The following is a 22,683-nucleotide window of genomic DNA, read 5'->3' as shown; positions in this document are numbered from 1 at the left end:
GGGTTAGAGGGGGGTCTGAGGGAGGCAAGGAGTCCCTGGGGTTAGAGTGGGGTCTGAGGGAGGTGAGTCCCTGGGGTTAGAGGGGGGGTCTGAGGGAGGCAAGTCCCTGGGGTTAGAGGGGGGTGTGAGGGAGGCGAGTCCCTGGGGTTAGAGGGGGGTGTGAGGGAGGCGAGTCCCTGGGGTTAGAGAGGGCTCTGAGGGAAGTGAGTCCCTGGGGTTAGAGGGGGGGTCTGAGGGAGGCAAGTCCCTGGGGTTAGAGGGGGGTCTGAGGGAGGTGAGTCCCTGGGGTTTGAGGGGAGGTCTGAGGGAGGCGAGTCCCTGGGGTTAGAGGGGGGTGTGAGGGAGGCGAGTCCCTGGGGTTAGAGGGGGGTGTGAGGGAGGCGAGTCCCTGGGGTTAGAGAGGGCTCTGAGGGAGGTGAGTCCCTGGGGTTAGAGGGGGTTTGAGGGAGGCGAAGAGTCCCTGGGGTTAGAGGGGGTCTGAGGGAGGCAAGGAGTCCTTGGGGTTAGAGGGGGGTCTGAGGGAAGTGAGTCCCTGGGGTTAGAGGGGGGTCTGAGGGAGGCGAGTCCCTGGGGTTAGAGGGGGCTGTGAGAGAGGCAAGTCCCTGGGGTTAGAGGGGGGTCTGAGGGAGGTGAGGAGTCCCTGGGGTTAGAGGGGGGTGTGAGAGAGGCAAGTCCCTGGGGTTAGAGGGGGGTCTGAGGGAAGTGAGTCACTGGGGTTAGGGGGGGGTGTGAGAGAGGCAAGTCCCTGGGGTTAGAGGGGGGTCTGAGGGAAGTGAGTCCCTGGGGTTAGAGGGGGGTGTGAGGGAGGCAAGTCCCTGGGGTTAGAGGGGGGGTCTGGGGGAGGCGAGTCCCTTGGGTTAGAGATGGGTGTGAGGGAGGCAAGTCCCTGGGGTTAGAGGGCGAGTCTGGGGGAGGCGAGTCCCTTGGGTTAGAGATGGGTGTGAGGGAGGCGAGTCCCTGGGGTTAGAGGGGGGTCTGAGGGAGGCGAGTCTCTGGGGTTAGAGGGGGGTGTGAGGGAGGCGAGTCCCTGGGGTTAGGGGGGGGGGGTCTGAGGGAAGTGAGTCCCTGGGGTTAGAGGGGGGTGTGAGGGAGGCGAGTCCCTGGGGTTAGAGGGGGGTCTGAGGGAGGCGAGTCCCTGGGGTTAGAGGGGGGTGTGAGGGAGGCAAGTCCCTGGGGTTAGAGGGGGGTGTGAGGGAGGCGAGTCCCTGGGGTTAGAGGGGGGTGTGAGGGAGGCGAGTCCCTGGGGTTAGAGGGGGGTCTGAGGGAGGCGAGTCCCTGGGGTTAGAGGGGGGTGTGAGGGAGGCGAGTCCCTGGGTTTAGAGGGGGGTGTGAGGGAGGCGAGTCCCTGGGGTTAGAGGGGGGGGGGGGGTCTCCGAAGCAGGGGAGGCAGATGACGCCAAGTTGAAAGGCAAGGTGAGTTGTGGGTGGGAGCAGGATGCGACGGAGGGGGACAGACAGATTGAGCGAGTGGGTAAAACTGTGGCAAGTAAAGGCAGTGTGAGGCCATCCCCTTGGTTCCAAGAAAACACGGGAATATATTCTCAATGGTGAGAGACTAGGGGCTGTGGAGGGGCGGAGGGATTGAGGTGCCCGTGTACACACATCATTAAAAGCCAGTGTATGGGGGACAAAAACCAATGAAAACGGCCAATGGATTGTTGGCCTTTATCTCGGAGTCTGGAATACAAAGGGGGAGGAAGTGATGCGTCAGGTGTACAGAGCCTTGCTCAGACCCCCCCCCCCTGGAGTAACTGAGTTCAGTTCTGGGCCCCGCCCCTCAGGGAGGCTAGATCGGCCTCGGAGTGGGGGAGGGGGAACAGATTCCCCAAAATAATACCGGGGCTGAAAAGGTTAAATGATGAGGACAGGCTGTAGAGACTGGGCTTGTATTCCCCTGAGTTTAGAAGATTAAGGGGTGATCTTATCGAGGTGTTTAATATGATTAAAGGATTTGATAGGTAGATCAAGAGAAACGATTTGCTCTGGTAAAGCAGAGGAGAGGCGGGAGTGCTTTGGCAGCAGACTAGGTTGGCTGGGTGATAAATGGTGTGTGTTCCCGGTGGGATGTGGCTCGAAGTGCCTGCGGCCACGTGCACACTCCTGGTCAGTCCCTCGATGGAACCCCCACCTCCCTCAGCCTCCCTCCCCGTCACAAGGAGACGCACAGTAGCCTCTGCCGGGAGCAATCCGAAGCAGGGAAGCGACAAACTAATGGGTAATGCTCCTCGGACGTGATTCCCAGGTCGCTTGCAGAGCTGTGCTGGGAAAGTCACTGTTCACTCAGCTTGTACGTAAACATACACTCCCAGTTTTTAATTGGTGAGATTTCTGTGTGTGCTTTCTCATCAATCACACACACCCGCTCCAGGCAATGTCACAGTTGTGTTTTGTGCTGAAAGTTGAACAGAATCCCAGTGGGAAGGCAGCAATCCTCGGCACTTTCAGCAAAAAAAAAATCTTCCCCTCCCAGTTTGATGTGAGCTCGGGCGTTGCAAATGGAGCTAGAGTTGGCAGAAGTGAGCAGGGCTGCCCAGTGCCCATGGACCAGTGCCCATGGACCAGTGTCCAGCGCCCATTGACCAGTGCCCATTGACCAGTGCTCATTGACCATGGACCAGTGTCCATTGACCAGTGCCCATGGACCATGGACTAGTGCCCATTGACCAGTGTCCATTGACCAGTGCTCATTGACCATGGACCAGTGTCCATTGACCAGTGCTCATGGACCAGTGCCCATGGACCATTGACCAGCACCCATTGACCAGTGCCCATTGACCAGTGCCCATGGACCATGGACCAGTGCCCATTGACCAGTGCCCATTGACCAGTGCCCATTGACCATGGACCAGTGTCCATTGACCAGTGCTCATGGACCAGTGCCCATGGACCATTGACCAGCGCCCATTGACCAGTGTCCATTGACCAGTGCCCATGGACCATGGACCAGTGTCCATTGACCAGTGCTCATTGACCATGGATCAGTGTCCATTGACCAGTGCTCATAGACCAGTGCCCATGGACCATTGACCAGCGCCCATTGACCAGTGTCCATTAACCAGTGCCCATGGACCATGGACCAGTGCCCATTGATCAGTGCTCATTGACCATGGACCAGTGTCCATTGACCAGTGCTCATGGACCAGTGCCCATGGACCATTGACCAGCGCCCATTGACCAGTGCCCACTGACCAGTTCCCATTGACCAATCCTCATTGACCAGTGTCCAGTGCCCACTGACCAGTTCCCATTGACCAATCCTCATTGACCAGTGTCCAGTGCCCATTGACCAGTGCCCAATGCTGTCACTGTTGGTTGAGGATCCGCCCGCTATCGTTCCTCCAGCCAAATACCCTGTCAGCAAAGGCCGTGTATCAGAGGGAGGCCGAGGGTTAAAGGGTTACGCTGCAAAGGCAGGTTGCGTAAGCTTGGCTCAGATTCCCTAGAGTTTAAAAGTTGAGATGATTTAATTGAGCTGTTTAAGATGATAGAGATTTGATACCGAGAAGCTGTTCCTCAAAAGATTTTCCCATAAACAGTCTACTGACTTTAATATCCCACCCCGTCTAATCCCAATCTCCACCTCACTCACCGAACCCTTTAATATCCCACCCAGTCTAATCCCACTCTCCCCTCACTCCCCATACCCTTTAATATCCCACCCAGTCTAATCCCACTCTCCCCTCACTCCCCGTACCCATTAATATCCCACCCAGTCTAATCCCACTATCCCCTCACTCCCCGTACCCATTAATATCCCACCCAGTCTAATCCCACTCTCCCCTCACTCCCCAACCAGTCTAATCCCACTCTCCCCTCACTCCCCACACCCTTTAATATCCCATCCAGTCTAATCCCACTCTCCCCTCACTCCCCACCCAGTCTAATCCCACTCTCCCCTCACTCCCCACACCCTTTAATATCCCACCCAGTCTAATCCCACTCTCCACCTCACTCACCGAACCCTTTAATATCCCCCCAGTCTAATCCTGCTGTGAAGCACCGCTTACGTTGGTGCAGGTGTAACTGGTAAATCAGTCTGTGGGGAGATGAGCGAACTCTGGGCAGGACTGTGGGTATTACCGTGGTCCTCGGTGCCGTTGCCTCCCCCGGGCTCCTGCACTGATCACTATCCAGTGACTCCTGGTGGAAGAGGCTTGCATTTGTGAGAGGGTTTGGGGGCGGGAGTTTGGGGGGGGGGGGGGGTGGGGGGGAGGCACAGGATCAGGCCCACCACGGTGGAATATCTGGCTAACAATGCTGTGGGGGATGTGTAGGAGGCTGGCTGGTGCCCAGTGAACAGACAGCACCATCCAGTGAGGAGCAGGTCGGCACAATCAGACCAAGAGGAAGCTGCAGAGAATCGGGCCGTTTTGAAGGCCATTCGGCCCATTGAGCCTGTGCCGGCTCTGTGACAGGGCGATCCAATCAGTCCCACTCCCCCCTGCTCTCCCCCACAGCCCTGCATATTTCTCCTTTCCAAGCATGTATCCAATTCCCATTTGAAAGTTACTACTGAATCTGCTCCCACCGCCCTTTCAGGCAGCGCGTTCCAGATCACAACAACTCGCTGCGTCAAAGCGTTTCTCCTCATTTCCCTCTGGTTCTTTTGCCAGTGACCTTAAATCTCTGGTTACCAACCCTCCTGCCCCTGGACACATTTACTCTTATCCAATCACATCATCGTTTTGAACACCTTTATTAAATGTCTCCTTAACCCTGTCTGCTCTAAGGAGAACAATCCCAGTTTCTCTGATCTGTCATGGTATTTGCTGTGTTTGGTTTCCATCTCTTGGGATGGGGTGAGGATCTGTGCCCGCTGCAGTAATGAGACACGGCGCTCCGAGTGCAGGCAAAGGGAGCAGCACACCAGGCTGCCACGAGCTGCCAGCTCATTGCCTCTGTCTTTTGTTTTGCCTCAAGCTCTTTTTGGTACAAAGGATGAAATCATATTTAATTTTGTTTGTGCAACACTCCCCTGTTTCTGGAAGCTGTTAATGGTTTTAATGATGTAATGCAGAGTACCGCAGCAGTCTTTATAAATGGGTCTCACTCTCACTGACATGCTGAGGTCTGAAATAGAGACTGGCCTCCCTCCACCACTCTGTAAAACCAACGGCCAGGGCCCAGTGCCCAGTGTGGGCCCAGTGCTCAGTGTGGACTCAGTGCCCAGTGTGGACCCAGTGCCAATGTGGGCCCAGGGCCCAGTGTGGACCCAGTGCCAGTGTGGGCCCAGTGTAGACCCAGGGCCCAGTGTGGACCCAGTGCCAGTGTGGACCCAGGGCCCAGTCCTGGCCCAGTGTAGGCAATGAGCAGCAAGATCCCACGTCTTCTGTTTCAGCTGATCTCAGACTGGGGGTGAGGGAGAGGCAGACAGCGGGGAAATGATCCAGGAGTGTGTATCTGAGACATTCATTTCCACTATCTGTAACTCTCTCTCTCTGTCTGCCTCTGTCTCTCTCTCTTTTGTTTGCTTTCCATCGCTCTCCCTATCTGTCTCTTTGTATCTTTCCAATATCTCTCTCTCGTTCTCTGTTTCTGTCTCTTTCTCTGTCTCTGTCTCTAATTAGCATGGATTGAGGATTGGAAAACAGAGTAGGAATAAACGGGTCATTTTCGGGTTGGCAGGCTGTAACTAGTGGGGTGTCGCAAGGATCGGTGCTGGGGCCCAGCTATTCACAATCTATATCAATGACTTAGATGAAGGGACTGAGTGCAACGTATCCAAGTTTGCTGATGATACAAAGTTAGGTGGGAAAGTAAGCTGTGAGGAGGATGCAAAGAGGCTTCAATGGGATATAGACAGGTTGACTGAGTGGGCAAGAACATGGCAAATGGAATACAATGTGGGGAAGTGTGAAGTTAGCCACTTTGGTAGGAAAAACAAAGCAGGATATTTTTGGAATGGTGAGAGACTGGGAAACGTTTGCATTCAGAGTGACCGGGGTGTCCTTGTACATCAATCACAGAAAGTGAACATGCAGGTTCAGCAGCAATTAGGAAAGCAAATGGTATGTTAGCTTTTGTTACAAAGGGATTAGAGTATAAGAGTAAAAAAGGCTTACTGCAATTATATCAGGCCCTGATGAGGCCACACCTGGAGTATTGTGTACAATTCTGGTCTCCTTACCTAAGGAAAGATATACTTGCCTTAGAGGGAGAGCAACGAAGGTTCATCAGACTGGTTCCTGGGATGGGGGGTTTGTCCTATGAGGAGAGATTGAGTAGACTAGGCCGATATTCCCCAGAGTTTAGAAGAATGAGAGGTGATCTAATTGAAACATACAAAATTTTTAAGGGGCTTGACCAGATTAATGCTGAGAAGATGTTTCCTGTGGCTGGGGAGTCTAAAACCAGGGGTCACAGTCTCAGAATAAAGGGTCGGCCATTTAAGACCGAGGTGAGAAGGAATTTCTTCACTCAGAGGGTGGTGAATCTTTGGAATTCTGTACCCCAGAGAGCTGTGGAAGCTCAGTAATTGATTATGTTCAAAGAGATCGATAGATTTTTGGATATTAAGAGAATCAAGGGATATGGGGATAGTGCAGGAAAGTGGAGTTGAGGGAGAAGATCAGCCATGATTTCAGTGAATGGCGGAGCAGGCTCGAAGGTCAAATGGCCTATTCCTGCTCCTAATTCTTATGTTCTAACGTTCTTAAGTGGGAGATCATAACCTCTCATGAGAATCTCACCCAATCAGGGAACAATCAACCAGGGTTTGCACTCCTTTCTGCGAAGCTGCACAACCCTTCGGGTGTGGACCAGGGAGAATCATGCTCATCGGTGAAGTCCCCCTGGTTGAATAGCCTGCAGACACGTGCTGCCTCAGAGCACACACAGAACATCACTGCTTGCTAAGGTCCAGTCGAAAGAACGAACATTTATGATGTTTGCAGAAGATATGAAACTTGCCAATGTAGTAGATAGTGATGTGGATAGTTACAGGCTTCAGGATGATGGACAGGACGATGAAATGGGCAGAAGCGCGGCAGATGCAGTTTAATGTGAAGTGTGAAGTATGAACTTTGGGAGGATTAATATGGAAAGTCAGGATACTAGAAATGGCACAATTGTGAAAAGTGTAGATGAGCAGAGAGACCTTGGTGTCCATGTACACAAATCCTTAAAGGTGGCCGGGCAAGTTGATAAGGTGCTTAAAGCAGCTTATGGGTTACTTGTGTTTATAAATAGAGGAATAGAATATAAAAGCAAAGAGATCATGCTGGGACATTATAACACACTGGTTAGGCCTCAGCTGGAGCATTGTGGGTAATTCTCGGCACTGCATTCAGGAAAGATGTCACAGAAAGAGTACAGCGGGGGTTTACCTGGGATGTTACCTGGGATGAGGGACTTCAGTTATGAGGAAAGGTTGGAAAAGTTCGGACTGTTCTCCTTGGAACAGAGAAGGTGAAGAGGTGACCTAATCGAGGTTTGCAAGGCGATGAGAGGTTTTGATCGAGAGAAACTATTCTCTCTGGGCGGGTGGCTCAATAACCAGAGGTCAGAGGTCAGAGATTCAAAATCATCGGCAAAGGATCGGGGCGGGGGGGGGGGAGATATGTTTTCACTCGGAGAGTTGTGGGGATGTGGAACGCTGTGTGTGTGAGGTGGTGGATACTGATTCCATCCATAGTGTTACAGGGAGTTGGGGATGGGGAAGGTACGGGGTTACGGACACAAAGCGGGAGTGTGGGACTGAGCAAACTGCTCTTTCCTAGAGCCGGCACAGGCACAGGCGGGCCGAAGGGCCTCCTTCTGTGCTGTCGGTTTCTATGATCTAGCGCCTTTCACATCCTCAGGACATCCCAAAGCACTTCTCAGTCAATGAAATACTTTTGAAATGTAGTTGCATTGTTTTCATGGCACAGCAAGATCCCACACTTCACATCAAGAGGCTAGGACAGAGGCAGCCACACAATCCTTACTGACTGCTGGCAATGACTCTGACTTCAATGGCGAATGAAAGTATTTGAATTACACCAGCGCCTTTCACAACCCCGGGATGTCCCAAAGCGCTTTACAGCCAATGAAGTACTTTTTCATGTGTAGTCACTGCTGTAATGTGAGAAACGCAGCAGCGAATTTGCACACAGCAAGCTCCCACAGCAATGTGATAATGGCCAGATAATCTGTTTTAGAGGTGTTGGTTGGGGAATGAATATTCATCAGGACAACTCCCCTGCTCTTCTTCAAAATAGCGCCGTGGGATCTTTTACGTCAACCTGAGAGGCCAGGCGGGGCCTCGGTTTAATGTCTCATCCAAGAGACGGCATCTCCGACAGTGCAGCACTCCCTCAGTATTGCCCCTCCGACAGTGCGGCACTCCCTCAGTACTGCCCCTCCGACAGTGCGGCACTCCCTCAGTACTGCCTCTCCACAGTGCGGCACTCCCTCAGTACTGCCTCTCCACAGTGCGGCACTCCCTCAGTACTGCCCCTCCGACAGTGCGGCACTCCCTCAGTACTGCCCCTCCGACAGTGCGGCACTCCCTCAGTACTGCCCCTCCGACAGTGCAGCACTCCTTCAGTACTGCTCCTCCGACAGTGCGGCACTCCCTCAGTACTGCCCCTCCGACAGTGCGGCACTCCCTCAGTACTGCCCCTCCTACAGTGCGGCACTCCCTCAGTACTGCCCCGCCGACAGTGCGGCGCTCCCTCAGTACTGCCCCTCCTACAATGTGGCACTCCCTCATTACTGCCCCTCCGACTGTGCAGCACTCCCTCAGTACTGCCCCTCCGACAGTGCAGCACTCCCTCAGTACTGCCCCTCCTACAGTGCGGCACTCCCTCAGTACTGCCGTCGCCGACAGTGCGGCGCTCCCTCAGTACTGCTCCTCCTACAATGTGGCACTCCCTCATTACTGCCCCTCCGACTGTGCAGCACTCCCTCAGTACTGCCCCTCCGACAGTGCAGCACTCCCTCAGTACTGCCCCTCCGACAGTGCAGCACTCCCTCAGTACTGCCCCTCCTACAGTGCGGCCCTCCGACAGTGCGGCACTCCCTCAGTACTGCCCGCCGACAGTGCGGCACTCCCTCAGTACTGCCCCTCTGACAGTGCGGCACTCCCTCAGTACTGCCCCTCCTGCAATGCGGCACTCCCTCAGTACTGCCCCTCCGACAGTGCGGCACTCCCTCAGTACTGCTCCTCCTAATGAGCGGCACTCCCTCAGTACCACACGGGAGTGTCAGTGTAGATTACATGCTCAAGTCCCTGGAGTGGGACTTCAATCCACAACCTTTTGATGCAGAGGCGAGAGTGCTGCCCACTGAGCCACGGGTGACACAAGGAAGGAGAGGCAGTGGTGTGTGATTAGAATAGGAAGCTTCACTCCCTCGCCACAAGCCAAACTGATTTCCTTACTCAGCCCCTTCGCATCTGGCGGAAGACATTGGGCCCGAGATTAAAGTGGGTTCCTATATGCCTCCTATGGTACAGAGCTGAAAATAATTACCGAGATTGGATTCGGCCCAACTGATTATCAATCGTTGAGATCTGGTTGAGCGCTCAGTCGCTTGTTGGGGTAATGGTGTCCATCACAACCATGGCCAGACTGCGCAGGTACTGACAACTGGCCCCTGGGTGTTCCTGTCACAGCCCAACTGGTTTACCGCTGAGGTTTAGTAAGTGAAGACAGAGAAACGTGGCCAAACACATGCTGGAGTGGGGCAGAGCAGGAATTGGGGTGAATTGGAATCAAATTCGTTATTGAAAGAGAAATTAAGAGAGTGAAAGAAAGTTTGGATTAAGAGAGCGAGAGAAAGGAGAGAGTAAGAAAAAAATCTCTAACAACTTACTAGCTGTCGGAGTGAGACTTAACTGTTTAAATTGTTCCCTTTCCGGGCCAGAGAGGTTGAGTGGCATTGCAGCAACACAAATCTCCTCATTAAAAGAGTCCTTACGCTGTTAAGTACCAGCCCTAATTTTCTGCGGTGAGTGAATGGGTAATTAAAGCGCAAGTGTAGCAATTTCCTGAAACTCACAGGGAGGTTGAGGGAGGGTGTGCTGAGTCTAACGGCAGAACGGCGCAATTCGTCCAACAACTTTTGCCGATTGGCACCTCACGGACGATTTACACATCGGTAACCGTGAGCGCCGTTAAACTGGTTATTTGTCCAGTCCTGGCTCATGATGTGAGATGAGTCTGCTGTCGTTCTATGGCCAACAGGAGAGTTTAGCTGGGATCTATGTTTGACTTTGTGGAACAGGTCAGGTGATCCCTGATGGTTTCGTAACATCCATTTATGCTGTATTGGGGAACAGGGTAATGGGTATCTCTGTGCATCTCCCCTGCTGGTTCCAGGGCACTGGCTGCTGTGGCACTGGGCTGGGTCGGCCCAGCTTCGGTCCCCAGTCTGTACAAGTTGGCTGATCTTGCAGGGATGCTCAGGATGGCAGAATTAGAGAGGGTTTGTGGGGCTGGAGGGGATTGCAGAGATAGGGAGGGGCGAGGCCATGGAGGGATTTGTAGACGAGGATGAGAATTTTGAAATCAAGGCGATGCTTAACCGGGAGCCAATGTAGGTCAGCGAGCACAGGGGGTGATGGGTGAGCAGGACTTGGTGCAAGTTGGGACATGGGGCAGCCAAGTTTTGGATCACCTCTAGTTTACGTAGGGTAGAATGGGGGAGGCCGGCCAGGAGTGCGTTGGAATAGTCAAGTCCGAGGTAACAAAGGCATGGATGAGGGTTTCAGCAGCAGATGACCCATTGCGATATCTCCTGGCCTTTATTGTATGCAGTATAATATAGACAATCGCAAATGCATTTGAGCTGATAAAATGGATAAAAGAGCAGCAGTGTGATGGGTAACCATCACCTCTGAGCTCCTCGAGTCACACACCACCCTGACTTGGACATATCTCACCGTTCCTTCTCTGTCACTGGGTCAGTATCCTGGAACTATCCCCCCCCCCCCCCCCCCCCTGCCCGACACTATCCTCAAGGACCACAGCCGGCCAAGCTGGAGGTCCATCTCCACCCTCCCAGGACAGTGTGAACTGAGCATTACATGTGCTTGCCCATATCCCCAGAACAAATGATTTCCCCCCCCGCCCCCAAAATGATCATCAAATGGATTCTTGACCATTCAGGGATGGAGCTAGAGAAACTGGTTCCTTCAGTGTTTTGAAGAAGTCCATCAGCCACTATACCACGTTGGTTGTAAATTGCTGTCAGAATGTTATAAAGGGTATGCAGGAACAGAGTGGTGTACGTACAGAAAGCTTGGAAGGTGGCAGGACAATTTGAGAAGCATGTTTTTTTTTTAAAAAGCATATGGGAACCTGGGCTTTATAAACCGAGGCATAGAGTGCAACAGTGAGCAAGTTCTGCAAACCTTTGCAAAGCCTGAGCTGTGTCCGATTCTGGGCACCACAATTTAGGAAGGATTTAAAAAAATGAATTCACGGGATGTGGGTGTCGCTGGCCTTTTTTGCCCATCCCGTGATTGCCCTGGAGAAAGTGGTGGCGACTCGCCATTTCAGAGGGCAGTTAATTGTCAACCACATTGCTGTGGGTCTGGAGTCACATATAGATCAGACCAGGTAAGGACGGCAGATTTCCTTCTCGAAAGGACATTAGTGAACCCATTGGGTTTTTACAATAATCCGGTCGTTGCACCGTCACCATTATTGACAATAGCTTTATTTTTTTTATTCCAGATTTATTTAATTAACTGAATTTAAATTCCCCAGCTGCCGTGCTGGGATTTTAACTCTCTCTGGATCATTAGTCGAGGCCTCTGGATTACTGGTCCAGTAACAGATAGGGTGGATAGAGAGAAACTATTTCCGCTGGTTGGGGAGTTGAGTAGCGGGGGGAATTGCCCCGCTCTGGGTTTGGGGAGCATCATTTAAATGGTCAGGTGTTTTAGCGCCCGGTGACAGCACACAGGGGCCTTGAATTGGGCACTGTCGGGGTGGGAGGGAGGCGGGAGCCCGGAATTGGGTGTTGTCGGGGCGGGAGGGAGCAGGAGCCCGGAATTGGGCACTGTCAGGGCGGGAGGGAGTCGGGAGCCCAGAATTGGGTGTTGTCGGGGCGGGAGGGAGCAGGAGCCCGGAATTGGGTGTTGTCGGGGCGAGAGGGAGGCGGGAGCCCGGAATTGGGTGCTGTCGGGGCGGGAGGGAGTCGGGAGCCCGGAATTGGGTGCTGTCGGGGCGGGAGGGAGTCGGGAGCCCGGAATTGGGTGTTGTCGGGGCGAGAGGGAGGCAGGAGCCCGGAATTGGGTGTTGTCGGGGCGGGAGGGAGGCGGGAGCCCGGAATTGGGCACTGTCGGGGTGGGAGGGAGGCGGGAGCCCGGAATTGGGTGTTGTCGGGGTGGGAGGGAGGCGGGAGCCCGGAATTGGGCACTGTCGGGGCGGGAGGGAGTCGGGAGCCCGGAATTGGGTGTTGTCGGGGCGAGAGGGAGTCGGGAGCCCGGAATTGGGTGTTGTCGGGGCGAGAGGGAGGCGGGAGCCCGGAATTGGGCACTGTCGGGGCGAGAGGGAGGCGGGAGCCCGGAATTGGGCACTGTCGGGGTGGGAGGGAGGCGGGAGCCCGGAATTGGGTGTTGTCGGGGTGGGAGGGAGGCGGGAACCCGGAATTGGGCACTGTCGGGGCGAGAGGGAGTCGGGAGCCCGGAATTGGGCACTGTCGAGGTGGGAGGGAGCAGGAGCCCGGAATTGGGTGTTGTCGGGGCGAGAGGGAGGCAGGAGCCCGGAATTGGGTGTTGTCGGGGCGAGAGGGAGGCAGGGGCTTGGAATTGGGCACTGTCGGGGCGAGAGGGAGGCAGGAGTGCACCGCTGTAGGTCAGAGCTGCGCTGACCCAGTCATTCTGCGTAGCGCTGCCGCGTCGCAATGTCTCTCCTCTATTAAAGGGATAGGACGCCGCCAAACCTCGGGTCGTCTCCCTGCCACCCACTGGGCCCCCGGATAGGGTTTCGGACCAGGCCGGTGCCCACTATTGTTGGGCTGTCTCTCTCCCACCCACTGGGCCCCCAGATAGGGTTTCGGACCAGGCCGGTGCCCACCATTGTCGGGCTGTCTCTCTCCCACCCACTGGGCCCCCGGGGAGTGTTTTGGGCCGGGCCAGTGCCCACCATTGTCGGGCCCACTCCAGAGTCGGCCGACAATGACATTAAAATGACGATCACACGCAGCCCTCCCTGTAAGGGCGAAGTGAGGCTGTCGTTGGCATCGCCCGGAGGCAAATCGCTGCCACCGCCTGTCCCGGGGCACAAAGCACTTATTACCCTGTTAGCCCTGGCCAGAGGCACTAATGAGCCTTGTGCAAAGGAGCAATTTTGGCCCGTAGGACTAGGGGGCATCATCTAAAAAATTAGAGCCAGACCTTGCAGGAGATGTCTGCGCTCCTCTAATCCTGCCCTCCTGAGCATCCCTGATTATAATCGCTCAACCATCGGTGGCCGTGCCTTCTGTTACCTGGGCCCCAAGCTCTGGAACCCCCTCCCTAAACCTCTCCGCCTCTCTACCTCTCTTTTCTCCTTCAAGACGCTCCTTAAAACCGACCTCTTTGACCAAGCCCTGCGCTAATTTTTACTTATGCGGCTCGGTGTCAAATTTTTATCGCATAATACTCCTGTGAAGCGCCTTGGGACATTTCACTACGTTAAAGGTGCTATATAAATACAAGTTGTTGTTGTTGAGTGAAATTAGGAAACACTTCTACACACAAAGGGAGGTAGAAGTTTGGAACTCTCTTCCACAAATAGCAATTAATGCTAGATCAATTGTTAATTTTTGAAATTGATAGCTTTCTGTTAACCAAAGGTATTAAAGAATATGGGCCAAAGGTGGGTATATGGAGTTAGGTCGCAGAACAGCCACAATCTCACTGAATGGTGGAACAGGCTCGAGGGGCTGAGTGGCCTCCTCCTGTTCCTATGTTCCACTGCGTGAAACAGATCCAATAGTAACTTTCAAAAGGGAATTGGATAAATAGTTGAAGGGGAAAGATTTGCAGAGCTAATCGGAAAGAGTGAGGGGGGAGGAACTAATTGGAGAGCTCTTTCACAGAGCTGGCAGAGGCATGATGGGTCGAATGGCCTCCTCCTGTGCGATAAGATTCTAAGAAAGAGCTATTTACATTTCTTATAGCTCCTTTACATGGAAATATTTCCAGGTTCCGCCACACAAGGATTTCCTTTGGACAGATCTGTTCTGTCGGCTAACCTTGGGAGCTATTGTGTGTCAGCTTCCCCCAGACCATGAATGACCAATCCAAGTGTTTGTATTGGTATTGGTTGCAGCGGGAATGTTGTCCAGGACACACTGCTCTTCTTCCAGTCGTGCTGTGGGAACATTGACATCCACCTGAAGTACCAGATAGGCAGGCCCTCGGCCTAACAGCCCATGCAGAGGCCTCACTCCCACAGTATGGCATTGCCGTGACTGTCGCACCCTCATGGTGCCTCAGCCAACATTCCTCCCTCATTCAACAGTGCCACCGCGCGGTTTGGCCCATCACCTGACGAGAAGCCTTCAGTCGCCCAACAGGTAGCTCATTGCTTGCTCCCGTTGTATAGTCAGTCCATTTGAAATTATAGGCAGTCCCTTGAACGAGGATGACTAGCTTCCACGAGAGTTCACAGGTGTTTCGATGAGGGACCCGATGTTCCAGTCCTGAACTCCAATTGAGGGGGTGGAAGATGCCTGTGCATGGATTTTTTTTAACGTGGGGTGACCATTGCACATCAGCCACCACACGGGCTTGACAGAGCTCGGAATTTATCCAGTGGCAAGGGTTAACCAGGATGACTGGAGACCTGCTCTGCTGCACGGACCTAGTGCGCGCACATATCACAGTGTGGGCAGGTCCGTGCTGCCCCTGGGCCCTCGGCTCTTCTGGGTCCCCTACCCTCATTTGCCGCACGTCCGCCACGATCTCTTGCGGCTCCCCCGCCCACAAACATTTGCCGCACCTGCGCCACGAACTCTCGCCGCTCCTCCGCCACAAACATTGGCCGCACCTCCGCCACGATCACCCACCGAATCTCAGCCACGATCACTCCTCCGCCACGATCACCCATTGCAAGTCCACCATGACCTTACCACTCCTCTGCTGTACCCAAGGCCCCGCCGATGCTCCCGCCCATGCTCCAAACGGCGACCTGGGTCCTGGTGTCATCACCCAGTCGCCCACCTCGAAGCCGTCGCTCACCTGGAGCGGCTAGCACTGGAAGCTGCAGTGGCTTGCTCCAGCTCTTATACTCCCGATGCGCTGGTGTCCCCAAATAGAGGCCCATTGAAATGCATTCTTCCCGAGCTATTTCAGATATTTGTCTCATGTGCTAAACCCCAGAGATCCTCATTATGCTTTCGCAATTCCTACAGTGCTCCACAATGACCTAATCACAGTCCCATTCAAAGATTGTTTTCTATAAAACCGAGGTGCTTGGTTCCTATGGAGACCAGTACTACACTGAAACGTGGGAGTTGAGGTAATGAGCTGAAACTGTGCAAATAGTGCAGCTGGTCTCGACTGGCCCAGCGCTCAGTGCAATCCGAAAACTCAAAAGACTTCCATGTAATTGTTGCCAAAAACAGTTCCATCCTACATCAAAGGAAGGAAGGTCGGTTTCTGTAATGTTTGCAGCCAAAGGACAATAAAACCAGAACAGAAATTCAAATAAAATATATATATTCTGGGGATGTGGGCATCGCTGGCAAGGCCAGCATTTATTGCCCGTCCCTAGTTGCCCTGAGAAGGTGGTGGTGATGTTTTATAGCGATTGTTTTTACAACAAAAGCCAACTCCACAGTGTCACATCCGAGTCTTGTGCAGGCAGGGGTGACATCAGTTTGCATTTTTCTGACAATCTGACTGGTTTTGATGAGGCAGTTACCTTCTGGTTGATACAGTTTTACACCGGTCCACGTGGGATGCATCCTCGGTTGCTGAGGGGAGTAAGGAAATTGCGGAGGCTCTGGTCACAACCTTCCAATCCTCGTTGGATATGGGAGTGGTGCCAGAGGGCTGGAGCATTGCACACGTTACACCCGCTGTTCAAAACAAGAGGAGAGCGGTAAACCCAGCAACTATCGGCCAACCAGCCCGACGTCGGGGGTGGAGAAAGCTTTAGCGACAGTAATCCGGGACAAAATTATTTGGCACTCGGAAAAATATGGGCTAATAAATGAGCTAGCACGGATTTGTTAACGGTAAATCATGCTTGACTAACTTGATCAAGTTTTTTGATGAGGTAACAGAGAGGGTTGATGAGGGCAATGCGGTTGACATAATGTACATGGATTTCCAAAAGGCTTTTGACAAAGTGCCACATAATAGGCTTGCAGCAAAGTTGAATCATATGGGATTAAAGGATCATCATAGACAGTCTCTTGAAATCGAGGAAGACTTGCTTCCACTCTAAAAGTGAGTTCTTAGGTGACTGAACCGTCCAATACGGGAATTACAGTCTCTGTCACAGGTGGGACAGACAGTGGTTGAAGGAAAAGGTGGGTGGTGTGTCTGGTTTGCCGCACGCTCCTTCCGCTGTCTGCGCTTGGTTTATGCATGCTCTTTGGGCGGTCTTAGGCCAGGGATTCCCAGGTTCCGGTGGGGATGTTGCATTTTATCAAGGAGACTTTGAGGGTGTCCTTGAAGCGTTTCCTCTGCCCACCTGGGGCTCGCTTGCTGTGAAGGAGTTCCGAGTAGAGCGCTTGCTTTAGGAGTCTCGTGTCGGGCATGCGGACAATGTGGCCCGCCCAACGGAGCTGGTCGAGTGTGGTCAGTGCTTCGATGCTGGGGATGTTGGCCTTTAGGGTTAGGGTTAGGTTAGACCAGTGGCAGCATGGAGACAGAGACAGAGACAGAGACAGAGACAGAGACAGAGACAGAGACAGAGACAGAGACAGAGACAGAGACAGAGACAGAGACAGAGACAGAGACAGAGACAGAAAGTAGAGAGTCGTGGTGAACAGTTGTTTTTCAGACTGGAGGGAAGTGTACAGTGGTGTTCTCCAGGGACCACGGCCCTTCCTGAGATATATTACCTTTCTGCCATTGTTCATTGTTGATAGGTTTATATGTAACCTTCAGGGCTGCTGACCAAGGGCCGAGCTTCTCCCCTTCCTATCCCCCTTCCAGGCACCCGCCCCTGAACACCCGCCCCCGAACACCCGCCCTCGGGCAGCCCCCCATCCCCCGCAGGGTCGGCTTCTGGAGCAGCACGTTCTCCAGGAGTGACGTGGGTTGGGACAGGTAGGAACTGGTTCCCCTCCCGTGCCGGGTCGCGCTGCCCTGCTGAGTCAACACCCATCAGCATATCTGTACAAATCATTAATGTACAGTGTTAATCGCGAGATGTTCCCCAATCTGGCCCTTACACAATGCAAGCCATCACTGCCAATGTGGTTGGAAACCTCATCACTCTCCCTCCCACCCCTTCCCTCCCCGCCGCCTCCCCCCTCCCACTCCCTCCCCCTCCCCTCCCACCTCCTCATTCACCCTCACACCCCCTGCACTCACCCTCCCATGCCCCACTCCCAACCTCGCACTCCCACACCTGCCCCCCTCCCTCTCTCTCTCCCTCCCCCTTCCATCCCCTCCCCACTCCCCCCTCTCCCACTCCCTCCCCTCACCCTCCCCCTCGCACCCCCTCCCGACCCCCCTCCTCCTCTCACTCCCTCCCCCTCCCCCACACCATTCCACCCCCTCCCGCCACCACCTCCCACATCCTCCTCTCACTCCCTCCCCCTCAGTCCCCCTCCCACCCCCTCACTCCCCCTCCCACCCCCTCACCACCATGGGCCCCCAACACACGGACCCCCCCCAGCACTGGCTGTTGGGTAGCAGAGTTGGGGATCCATCTTCCAATTGGTGCAGTGCATAATGTTCAGAGAAAGTGGAATATTTATCCTCACCATCGCAGCCATCTGATTATTCCCTTTGGCCAACCTGCTTCAGGTCTGATTACATCTGCTTAACGGTAACAAGTCCTGCTCCTTCCACTGTCGCTATGGATACTGCACGAATCAGTAAAGCTACCCATTGAGCATTGTGTGTGAATGACTATCAGCCGCTGGTTGACACAGAGCTGGAGTGAGCGAGCTCGGATGAAAGGCACATCGTGAAACAGCATGTCGAGACGCATCCAACACTCAGCGGCTCACCTCGTGTCCGCTTCACTCCTTTCTGCTCAGTGTTTACAAAACACTGCTCATTCAATCATGGCAAGTGAGCGAACAAGCCCTGCAGTTATAAACACCGTGACCTGCCCTGCCTCACTCTCTCAGTACCTGCAATAAACCCGCAGCTTATTTGGTTCCAACCCAAGGTGGGAAAATCACGGCCCATTGCTCGCTGTTACCCAGAATTTATCCGTGAAATGGGCGGCTTCCTGACCCCCTGAACAGAGCAGCAACAATCCTCAATCTTTCCCACGCACTAGCAATTTTATTGAACCTTAGGAATAGGAAAATCCCTTCGGCCCAGCAATCTCCTCACTCCCCTCCCCTCACCCCGCCCTCGTCCCTCCTCCCCTCACTCTCGCCCCACCCCCTGATCCACTCCCCCTCCCCCCCGCCGCTTGCTCCCTCGCACCCCCCCCCCCCTTGCTCCCCCGCCCCTCGTTCCCCTCCCCCCACCCCCCCCCGGTTCTCCTCCCCCGCCCCTCCCCTCAATCCCCTCACCTGTTCAGATCGGATAAACTGAGGCCCTGTCTCTGCTTCAAAAACACAATAGTTTCCAAGGCACTGTTGGAAGAGGGGCAGTGAATTTTCCTGGTGCCCTGACAATATTCTCCCACAACAAAACATCCCAAACCTGGGTTATCTGATAACTCGTTCATTTGCTGCTTGTGGGATCTTGCTGTGTTGTGTTCGACCGCATTCCAAGGCTAATTGTTGGGTGTAACGTGCTTTGGGGTGTTTGAGGATGTGATGACCTGTACACGGGTCCAATCACTCAGCTCGTTGACTGTTGCTCCAATGTCTTGCAATGCTGCAGGAGAGAAGGTCACGGACTTCGCGTTCATTGGGACAAACTGCGCGAGGCATCCTTCTTCACTCGCTGGAATCCTTGGAGCGACGAGATACCGTACACAACCTTCGCCGAGCATCCCGTCAAAGGCACCACGGCCACTTTCACCAGCATTTGCCAGGTAACGGTGGGGCTGGCCAGGGAGGGGAGAGGCGCTGGGCCTCGTTCTAAGGTGCGCAGATTGTCAGTGTACTGCTCAGCTTGAGACAGCTTTGGACCAGAGTCTGCGAGGAACTCGAGACTGTGCGGACTCCCTTCGCAAGCCCTGGGACTGAGTACTCCACGCGGCAGGGCGATCGCACGCTCCTTCCCACCCAGCCCGGCATCCTGGGCCGGTCCCGGTCACCAGCCTGTGTGGCAGCTGCATGTGGATAGTGTCAGACTGTCCCCCCCCCCCCGTCCCCCCCCAGTAAATGACCCAGCCGACTCTCAGTCCAGGGCCCCACCTGTAGACTGGCCACTTGGGAGAGGCCCTGGTGGCCATGCAGGGCCACACAGAGCCAGCCCTCAGCACAGGATGGCTCAGGATCCCAGCACTGAAAAGCTGCAGTAATAAACGCAACACTCTGGCCATTTGCTCACTGTGCTCCACAATAGTCCTCGAACTCTCTCCTCCTGTGTATTCTGACTCTCTCTGCTTCTCCATCGGAAAAGGCCATCCCATTTCAACCCCATTTCAACCCTCTGCACCTCCCTCCCTAATCCTCATCATCCTCCCTCCCCTCTCTCCACCCTCTCGGCCCTCTCTCCACCCTCTCGCCCCTCCCTCCCCTCTCTCCACCCTCTCGCCCCTCTCTCCACCCTCTCCACCCTCTCGCCCCTCTCTCCACCCTCTCGCCCCTCTCTCCACCCTCTCGGCCCTCTCTCCACCCTCTCCACCCTCTCGCCCCTCTCTCCACCCTCTCGCCCCTCTCTCCACCCTCTCCACCCTCTCTCCACCCTCTCCACCCTCTCGCCCCTCTCTCCACCCTCTCGCCCCTCTCTCCACCCTCTCCACCCTCTCGCCCCTCTCTCCACCCTCTCGCCCCTCTCTCCACCCTCTCGGCCCTCTCTCCACCCTCTCCACCCTCTCGCCCCTCTCTCCACCCTCTCGCCCCTCTCTCCACCCTCTCGCCCCTCTCTCCACCCTCTCGCCCCTCTCTCCACCCTCTCGCCCCTCTCTCCACCCTCTCGCCCCTCTCTCCACCCTCTCGCCCCTCTCTCCACCCTCTCGCCCCTCTCTCCACCCTCTCGCCCCTCTCTCCACCCTCTCGCCCCTCTCTCGCCCCTCTCTCGCCCCTCTCTCGCCCCTCTCTCGCCCCTCTCTCGCCCCTCTCTCGCCCCTCTCTCGCCCCTCTCTCGCCCCTCTCTCGCCCCTCTCTCGCCCCTCTCTCGCCCCTCTCTCGCCCCTCTCTCGCCCCTCTCTCGCCCCTCTCTCGCCCCTCTCTCCGCCGCCCCTCTCTCGCCCCTCTCTCGCCCCTCTCGCCCCTCTCTCGCCCCTCTCTCGCCCCTCTCCCGCCCCTCTCCCGCCCCTCTCTCCGCCCCTCTCTCCGCCCCTCTCTCGGCCCCTCTCTCGCCCCTCTCTCGCCCCTCTCTCGCCCCTCTCTCGCCCCTCTCTCGCCCCTCTCTCGCCCCTCTCTCGCCCCTCTCTCGCCCCTCTCTCGCCCCTCTCTCCGCCCCTCTCTCCGCCCCTCTCTCCGCCCCTCTCTCCGCCCCTCTCTCCGCCCCTCTCTCCGCCCCTCTCTCCGCCCCTCTCTCGCCCCTCTCTCGCCCCTCTCTCGCCCCTCTCTCGCCCCTCTCTCGCCCCTCTCTCGCCCCTCTCTCCCCTCTCTCCACCCTCCCCCCCCTCTCTCCACCCTCCCTCCCCTCTCTCCACCCTCCCTCCCCTCTCTCCACCCTCTCTCCACCCTCTCTCCACCCTCTCTCCACCCTCTCTCCACCCTCTCTCCACCCTCTCTCCACCCTCTCTCCACCCTCCCTCCCCTCTCTCCACCCTCCCTCCCCTCTCTCCACCCTCTCTCCACCATCTGTTTTTTAATGTAAATTTAGATTTTTGTTGGCGACAGTATGTTGACTGCTCAATATCCAAGCCGCACCTCATCACTTTGTGACGTGACATCAGTGAGTGTGTGAGACAAGCACCAAGACCCAAGCAAATGTACCTTATCAATATCGGGGCTGTGTGCCTATCACTGTTGGAGCACACACTGCACCAGTTAACATAAGAACATAAGAAATAGCAGCAGGAGTAGGCCATAAGGCCCCTCGAGCCTGCTCCGCCATTTAATATGATCATGGCTGATCCGATCATGGACTTAGCTCCACTTTCCTGCCCGCTCCCCATAACCCCTTAATCCCTTACCGGTTAAGAAACTGTCTATCTCTGTCTTAAATTTAATCAATGTCCCGGATTCCACAGCTCTCAGAGGCAGCGAATTCCACAGATTTACAACCCTCTGAGAGAAGAAATTCCTCCTCATCTCAGTTTTAAATGGATGTCCCCTAGTTCTAGTCTCCCCCATCAGTGGAAACATCCTCTCTGCATCCACCTTGTCAAGCCCCCTCATAACCTTATTCGTTTCGATAAGATCACCTCTCATTCTTCTGAATTCCAATGAGTAGAGGCCCAACTTACTCAACCTTTCCTCATAAGTCAACCCCCTCATCTCTGGAATCAACCTAGTGAACCTTCTCTGAACTGCCTCCAAAGCAAGTATATCCTTTCGCAGTATTCCAGGTGTGGCCTCACCAATACCCTGTACAACTGCAGCATACAACTGCAGCAAGACTTTGCTGCTTTTATACTCCATCCCCTTTGTAATAAAGGCCAAGATTCCATTGGCCGTCCTGATAGCTTGCTACCTGCATACTAACCTTTTGTGTTTCATGCACAAGTACCCCCAGGTCCCATTGTATTGCATCACTTTGCAATTTTTCTCCATTTAAATAATAACTTGATCTTTGATTTTTTTTCTGCCAAAGTGCATGACCTCACACTTCCCAACATTATACTCCATCTGCCAAATTTTTTGCCCACTTACTTAGCTTGTCTATGTTTTTCAGATTTTTTGTGTCCTCCTCATACATTGCTTAACCTCCCATCTTTGTATCGTCAGCAAACTTGGCTACGTTACACTCAGTCCCTTCTTCCAAGTCATTAATATCGATTGTAAATAGTTGGGGTCCCAGCACCGATCCCTGCGACACCCCACTAGTTACTGGTTGCCAACCCGAGAATGAACCATTTATCCCGACTCTCTGTTTGTTAACCAATCCTCCATCCATGTTAATATATTGCCCCATCACGGCAATGCACCGTGGGTAATAAGCCACGTTCGAGGAGATCGAGCTGATATTGCAGTCCTGCCACTTGGTGCAAATAGTAATGGCAAGGCCTTGGAGAGGGTGCAGGAGATTTATTGGCTGGTTCCAGGGATGAGGGACTTCAGTGATGTGGAGAGACTGGAGAAGCTGGGGTTGTTCTCCTGAGAGCAGAGAAGGTTAAAGGGAGAATTAATATTTCAAAATAATGAGAGGTTTGATAGAGTAAATAAGGAGAAACTGTTTCCAGTGGCAGGAGGGTCAGTAACCAGAGGACACAGGTTTAAGGTCACCGGCAAAGGAACGAGAGGGGAGATAGAGGAGAATTATTTAATGCAGCGCGTTGTTGTGATCTGGAACACGCTGCCTGAAAGGGCGGTGGGAGCAGATTCAAGAGTGACTTT

At 54.4% G+C, this 22,683-nt stretch overlaps 1 protein-coding gene across 1 annotated transcript in view; it reads left to right on the top strand.

The window, feature by feature from the left end:
• Window positions 1–22,683, top strand: part of LOC139265461 (tumor protein p63-regulated gene 1-like protein) — a 136,063-nt gene that overhangs the window by 71,837 nt on the left and 41,543 nt on the right. Inside the window, exon 4 of the mRNA XM_070882475.1 lies at window positions 18,947–19,100. Coding sequence (XP_070738576.1) covers window positions 18,947–19,100 — 154 coding nt within the window. The remainder of the gene's footprint in view (window positions 1–18,946; window positions 19,101–22,683) is intronic.

This window comes from Pristiophorus japonicus, chromosome 6 (genome assembly GCF_044704955.1).
Source record: "Pristiophorus japonicus isolate sPriJap1 chromosome 6, sPriJap1.hap1, whole genome shotgun sequence".
Lineage (NCBI taxonomy): Eukaryota > Metazoa > Chordata > Chondrichthyes > Pristiophoridae > Pristiophorus > Pristiophorus japonicus.
This window is presented reverse-complemented; position numbering and strand designations above follow the sequence as displayed.